The 7,404-nt window shown below is 38.9% G+C and overlaps 1 protein-coding gene across 3 annotated transcripts in view; it reads right to left on the bottom strand.

Annotated features, from left to right (window-relative positions):
* Nucleotides 1-375: 375 nt before the first annotated feature.
* iqsec3a (IQ motif and Sec7 domain ArfGEF 3a) overlaps nucleotides 376-7,404 on the bottom strand; it is a 130,164-nt gene continuing 123,135 nt past the window's right edge. For 2 of the 3 annotated variants that reach the window (XM_039668611.2, XM_039668613.2), the window contains one exon: nucleotides 376-7,383. In XM_039668611.2, the coding sequence (XP_039524545.2) occupies nucleotides 6,916-7,383 (468 nt within the window). In that variant the 3' untranslated portion in view covers nucleotides 376-6,915. The remainder of the gene's footprint in view (nucleotides 7,384-7,404) is intronic. The other variant, XM_039668612.2, reaches the window with a different exon arrangement.

Raw genomic sequence — 7,404 nt, 5'->3', positions numbered from 1 at the left:
AGATCAATGTCAGTTTTCTATCTGGGAAGTAAGTCATGCTAAAAATCACTTCATATAACTTTTTTCCCCCGTTACAGTTACAGTATATGTGTGACGTACACTGCAATAGACAATATTTTAGAGTAGACGACATTCAATTTAAAATAATGAAAACAAAGCTGTGAGAATCCTATCTGTACAATCCATTTAACTGTAAATCATTTCAGCTATGTTTACATGACATAATGTACGTTATTTGTGTAACAAACCGACAAACCGACACCGGTTCAAATCCCGCTCCGACTGGGTCGAATTGGACCGGATAAATTTGGTGCCGTGACCCGGGTGGGAGTGAGGAAATGGACCGTAAAGAAATAACCAGACCACACATGTAAGCCTGGAATTGACAGAAAACATGTTTAATAGATTGTAAATCTATCATATAGACAGAGTAAAACACACAATTGTATAATGGGCCTTTCAAACACACTTTTAAATAACTTGCTAACTCACAATAGTTAGCCTACCTTGCTGTCAAAAGTAGTGCTAATAAATGTTGATGCTATGCTGTCTTCAAGTTCTCCTGGGATGATTTAATGAGTTGTGAAATCATCGGTAAAACATGATGTGTGTTCAAGTGATCTTGTTTGGAATAAAATGTGCGCTTTAAGCATTTATTTTATTTCTTGTCTTCACTTCCGAACAAAAACAGTTAGCTTTTAGCTCTACTGCTACAAAACAAAAGGATGCATATTAGCATATAGCCTCATCTATGTTTTTGTGCTGCCCGAAAGAACGAGTGGTTAACATACGAGCTAATGATGATTACGACACTATGGTGTCTCTCGAGTGCAGTCGTCTCATAAAAAAACATCATTCCGATATGATTTGAAGGCTGCATAGCACACCAGTGCAATAGCCCTTCTGGAGGCTAAACCAAGGTTAGCATTAGCATCATAGCCTTTGGTTGTGTGAAGGCTTTAATTCAACACTCATGTGTTGGGTTAGATCACATCGTATTTGCTAGCCAGGGCACATTCACTCAAGCATAATAAACTCCTCAAAACCAGGGTCATGCACAATTCATCTGGCTCCCTGTTTCCATCACCTCCACGCCAACTCCCTCAGGGGCGAAATGCAAGGCTACGAAGAGAGAAAGACAAAAAGTGAACTCCTGTCACTCAGTATTACCATTTTTTCTCCAACACACTTATTTTCCAGACTAAGCTGTTGTTGAATTCTTTGATCAATCTCCATGACAGCTGTCTGTTACTCTAAGGCTGGATCTGTGAAGTATTCTGTCACTATTTACACACCCTCATGTTGTTCCAAACTGTTATTTTGAACAAAGGAAATATTTTGAAGAATGTTCACACTGCTTTTTCTCAATACTATGAATCCAACATTGGCTCATTGGAAATGTATGCTCGCATGTTGAAATGACCACTAGAGGCAATAAAACACAAATTTTACTCCTTTTTCAACAAAAACTTGCTTGTTTGCTCTGCAGGTACAGTGTTGCACACTTGCGATGCATGAAACACAAGTCATGACACTCGACAAAAGAGGTAAATGTATTGTAGAAGCAAAATAAAATGGCAATGGATTATTTTAGGAAACGCATTTTTATCTCACGTTTGCTTATGTTAAAGGAGTAGTTCACTTTTAAAAAAAAAAACCTTTTGCTGATAATTTACTCACCCCCATATCATCCAAGATATTTATGTCATTCTTTCTTCAGTCGAAAAGAAATTAAGGTTTTTAATGAAAACATTCCAGGATTTTTCTCCATATAATGGGCTTCAATGGGAACCAATCGGTTCCAAGGTCCAAAAGACAGTTTCAGTGCAAACTGTTCAAAGGGCTTTAAACAATTTCAGACGATGAATAAGGGTCTTATCAAGCAAAGCGATCACTCATTTTTTTAAAAATAACAAAGTTTAAGTTTTATAAGCTCAAATGGTCGCCTTGCTCTGTTCTGTGATGCGCATTTGTGACTCTCCTGTTCGAACTCGTTCATCAAAATGAACTTTTCCCAAATCTACTCGTTGATTTCGTTCGTTGAATGAACCAAATGACACGAAAAAACATTAATTTTTTTAATGAGCGATTTTGTTCGCTTGATAAGACCCTTATTCATCGTCTGGTGTCGTTTAAAGCCCTTTGAACAGTTTGCAGTTTGCACTGAAACTGTTTTTTAGACCTTGAACCGTTTGGTTCCCATTGAAGTCCATTATATGGAGAAAAATGCTGGAATGTTTTCATCAAAAAACATAATTTCTTTTCGACTGAAGAAAGAACGACATGGATATCTTGGATGACATGGGGGTGAAAAGTTTTTTTTTTTTAAAGTGAACTACTCCTTTAACATTGCCGGTTAGGTTTACGGTATGATTTAATGTAAGTGGCAACGCTATAGCGTATTAAGGTTTTATTCCCACTCAGTGGACTTTTCATTTCCAAACTGCAGAAATGCATGCATATCTTGCCAAATTCATAACCATCAGTTTCAGAGAAAATTGAAGGCGCTTTTAGTGCATTCCACTGAACATTGTACAGTGACGTTTCATCATTTTGCAGATGTCACCATACACATTTTTTTTCCCAATGAGTCCGGGTTGATGAATGCATAATAAAGTCATGAATATTGCAGTTGTGAGATGAAATCATAATTATGTGACATGAAGTCACAATTAACTTTTTTATTTGTATTTTTTTTTTACTCTGACACAACAGGCTATGATATGAAGAATATTAAAAAATGAGAGAAATTCTAGATTGAAATGAAAATGTGTGAGAAACAAAGGGATGCATCGCTCATTCAGAGGAATAGACAATTCGCTGATGTCCAGGTTGTACAATTGAGTTTCTATATATGAAACACCTGGTGTACAAACCGCCATTGTGGGTGGAAATAAAGACACAATGAGAAGAGGAAACAAAGATGAGATTCGGAGCTCCAAACAGCAGCAATATAATTATGAAACAAACACCCAATCATAAGAAAACAGAGGAAATAGGACACACTGATAACTATGGCATATCAATGGTGTTACGATTACAAATCCTACAGCTTAAAGTCAACATGAAATCAAATTAATGCACATTCCTGGTTTCTGTGCCTTAGCTGCAAATAGCTATTTAAGCAATTGGTACAGTACATTAACGTAAAAATTACAACAATAATATAAAATAACGTAAAAAAAAAGCATGATTTTCATTACGTTTCTTAACATAAATTTATGTCTGGCTCTATTATGGTAACTCCCACTTTTCATGGTCCATTCAAAATTGTCACAAAATATAATTTATCACATAGGCGAAAAATTTAAGCAAAATAGGCGGCGAATTCTGTTTCATGTTGACTTTAATGTTTCAATGACAGCTTTTATCGGAAATGGTTGGATTGTGGGTAGTTAACATTTATCAGAGCTAATTCTTTGCTGATTTAAATGCGGATATATGAGCTACAAGCAAAACGAAATTAAACTATTAAAATGTTTTCCATTCAGTTGGAGGAAAACAACTAGATAAAGCCAGACAAACATTTAGGTTAAAGTGTTTTGTGCCAACAATGTGCATCTCAGTTGATGTTCCAAGTGTTACTTGGCTCTCGGAAATCTTCAAGCAAGAGTTTTAGAAGTGAAACAGCAGAGATAGTGCTGACGATGTGTCTCTTGGGCGTTTTATGTAGTTGTGAGTATTGATGAAGGAATATCACAATGAAACCATGTCACATTGTCTGAGTCATGTGACGACAGTAACGCAGCATTCTGTCATCTTTTCACAGAATGTCAGACAAACATACAACGTGTCCAAAGATGGTTGCTGGGATCGAATGGCCTTTTCACAATGGCCTTATACGTTCCAAGTTGCTACATAAAGTTCAAGTACAAGCATTAAAAGATCTCAGTCTTCTTTCAGGTACTCTCTGAAATTCCTGAGCGTGAGAACTATAGCCGTTGCAAACAGGGTTCGCTGGCTGTGATTGGCTCTTTTTTCTATTGTTGAGCCGGAATACATTGCCACAGACTAAAAGCCTTTTCACATGACTCGAGTCAGGGCTTTAACACAGCCCTCTGCACGCTTTAACCTTCACAAAGGCAATTTTATGAAGTTGCTAGGTATGAACATAGTGAAAGCCAACGGAAGAGGTGACGTATTTGAGCTGAACTCTTTCCCCGCCATTTACATTCCCCGCTACATGCTAATCATGCTAGCTTCTTGCTAAAAACATGCTAGCATGATGCTAACAACATGTAAATTGTGCTAGCATGATGTTAGCAACATGTTAATAATGCTAGCATGATGTTAGCTACATGCTAATCATGCTAGCTTTTTATGAGACAAACGGGGAAAAAAACGCAAGTAGGGAAAGAGTCAAAACAGGAAAAAGTCCAACGCTAATATTTCAACCTAAGGTAAGCATGAAATCCAGATGTGGCCCAGATCTGGGCCGACTCTATGTTGCGGTCAGGGCAGCTATAATGCATCAAATGATGATCAAACAATGGAGAAGAGTGTCATAAATGGCCATTTATACTTGTAAAGCACGCCAAATTGTGGTAGTCCGCTGGGACTGTGACAAAAGTATGTATTTAATATGATTTTTTAGCAATGTTTGTGGCAAGATTTGCAAATCACATGCTAAAACAAGAACATGCTAATTAATGGTGCTACAGGTGGGCGCAATTCATTAGCGAATTCCCCTTGAATATTGAAAACGTGTTTTTACTGATCTCATCAGTGATGCGCGGGTCAATGTATAAACAACCCGCAACCGACAGACGTTTTCAACTAACCCGCCCGCAACTCGGACCGCAAAAAAAAGTAAGAAAATATTGTACCCGACTTGCTTCCTGACCGCATTTTTTAAAAAGTAGTAAATGCTCATCGTAGTGTCATTGGGCCATAGACGTGTAACAACACAGCATCGCAAGAAGACGTACACATAACAAAGCCAGCACTTCGGTCATCATCTTTCGTTATTTCGGCAAATGTGTCCCACACCTTTTCTCTTTCTATTTGTGTATTCACCTTTTCTCCTGCAGACTGTAGTGATCATAGACATGGCCGGTTCGTGAACGAATCGTTCTTTTGAACCGGTTCTTTTTAGTGAACCGGTCGCACCAGTACACTAAATCGAACCGAATCGTTCAAAACAGTTCGCGTCTTGCGTCAGTGCTGGTCCACAAGTTACTAAAGTTACTTCCTGTTTCAGTTTGTAACTGTTTTCTTTATTTCACATGTAAAGAACAAATCTTAAAGATGTTTGTTTAACTTTTTGATTCAGTTTTAAATGTTCTGTTGGTTGTATTTTATCCCAGCTTTTATGTAGAATTAAAAAAATTTAACAGGAAGTGCTTCTGGACCAGTTTTGTTTACATCTTGCAAAATGGTCTATAAAGTGTAGGCCTATATATTTCAAACGACCCGACCGACCGTGACCCGAATACCATTACAAATATTTTTGGATGACTCGTAACTGCGAGTAACCGCGGGTGACCGCAGGCACCCGCTCATTTTGGATCAACCCGTGCATCACTGGATCTCATCTTGTTTTCATTTTTTTTTTTTGTATCAGCACTGCTCATGTGATGATATGTCATGCTAATTTTCTGCTAATTATGTTATATTTCAAAAGATCAGCAGAAAATGAGTTCAAATAGTGTAACACACGGCGCTTCTGGGTGGTACGTCAGAACGTAGGCTCACTATTGGCCAGCATCACACACATGATCAGCATTGGCCAATAGTGAGCCTACGTTCTGACGAAACAACCCAGAACTACATGGCCCACACAGCAGAAAATGAATAGTTGAATTAAGTCGTTATTTTTGTTGTTGTTTTTTTGCGCACAAAAAGTATTTTCGTCGCTTGATAAACTTATGGTTGAGCCACTGTAGTCGCTTGGACTATTTTAAACATTGTCTTTACTAACTTTCTGGGCTGGCAAGTTTCAACAGAGAAGCCTATGGAGGAGTGAGAGCTCTCAAACTTAATCAAAAATATCTCCGAAGATGAACAAAAGTCTTACGGGGTTGGAACAACTTGAGGGTGAGTAATTACTGACAACATTTTCATTTTTGGGTGAACTAACCCTTTGTGTTCCAACACACTTGGGACCAATGCTACGAGTCATGTGAAAGAGCCTTATTCCTTTCTACATTCTTAATTTACACACATATATCAGTTAAAATAAGTGACATAAAAGACATTTTCAAAGACGTGGTGATAAGGAAGTAAATCACATTTCACAGGGATACAACATCAGCCACATAAGTGGGGGAAGAAACAGTTTGTGGGAAATGGTACTGCTTAAATGTATATATATATGTGTATTTTTTCAAATGTTTGTATACCTGTAGGGATTCTAAATGATCGATATAAGCACAGATGTTTACTCTAGCCCTAAGAGTGCAAAAAGTCCTCGTTTTGGCACGTACGTCATTTTCCAGTCAAAAGCATACACACACATACACACTAAATAGACATCATAGGATAATAAAAGCCAAAAGGGTGATTTTACACTTAAAACCAGCTCCCACACAAAAGCAAGTGTCAGTGGAATTCGGGTATCACTTTTTTTTCTTCTTCTTCGTGAAATCATTTTGTCTATAACAAAATGCACCAGAGAAATCCTGTCAAGGACAAGTACTCAGCAATATAATCTCAGCGAGTGTCCAGAAAGACGAAAAACCGTTGAGAAATTTGTTAAAACTACATAACGTTTCAAAATACACCGCGATTAAGTAAATCGTATTTTCTTATTAGTTGTTTTCACGTATCTGCAAAGTCAATAAAGTCTTCATATCTTCATGTCTGTTACTTTAAATAGATGTATATAGATAGCTTTTTTCATTAAATTTCTTTCATGTATATACATATGTAGATAAATACTGTAAAAGTGCGCCTGCAGTTTTGTTGCGTTTTACTCTACATTAGGCTACGAGAGCCACTTGGGGTCCTCTGCAGTGCGAGGCGGGGATCTGGGGGTATATACTGGTGAGGGTGGTTATACGGCGGTGGCGGCGGAGGCAATGGAGGTTGCGAGCCGTCGTTCCCCCCCTGGTTGCCTCCGCTGTCGGGCGAACGCACTGGTGTGGAGAGCACTGACTGGATGAGCTGGTGATGAGTGGGGCTCTGGCTGAGGAACGCCTCCATGCGGCCGTGACCGCCTTTGTCCAAGACGATGACCTTGACGATTTGCTGGCACTGGATGAGCGTGTCTGGTCGTATCTCGGTCAGTGCCACGGGCTGGTAGGAGTGCGAGGGTGTGGGGCTGGCGTGCTGCAATGGAGGCTGCTGGAAGAGCTCCCTCTGGTGGTTGAGAAGGGCGGCGCTCTCAGGGCTCGACGGTGCCGCGTTGAGCTGGTACGTCTGAAGCCTGTTGTGAATTGACACCTAGTTTAGAAAACAGTCAGA

Source organism: Pimephales promelas, chromosome 24 (genome assembly GCF_988280905.1).
Source record: "Pimephales promelas chromosome 24, fPimPro1.hap1.1, whole genome shotgun sequence".
NCBI classification, from domain to species: domain Eukaryota; kingdom Metazoa; phylum Chordata; class Actinopteri; order Cypriniformes; family Leuciscidae; genus Pimephales; species Pimephales promelas.
The sequence above is the reverse complement of the archived record's forward strand: the minus strand, read 5'-3'. Positions and strand labels throughout refer to the sequence as shown.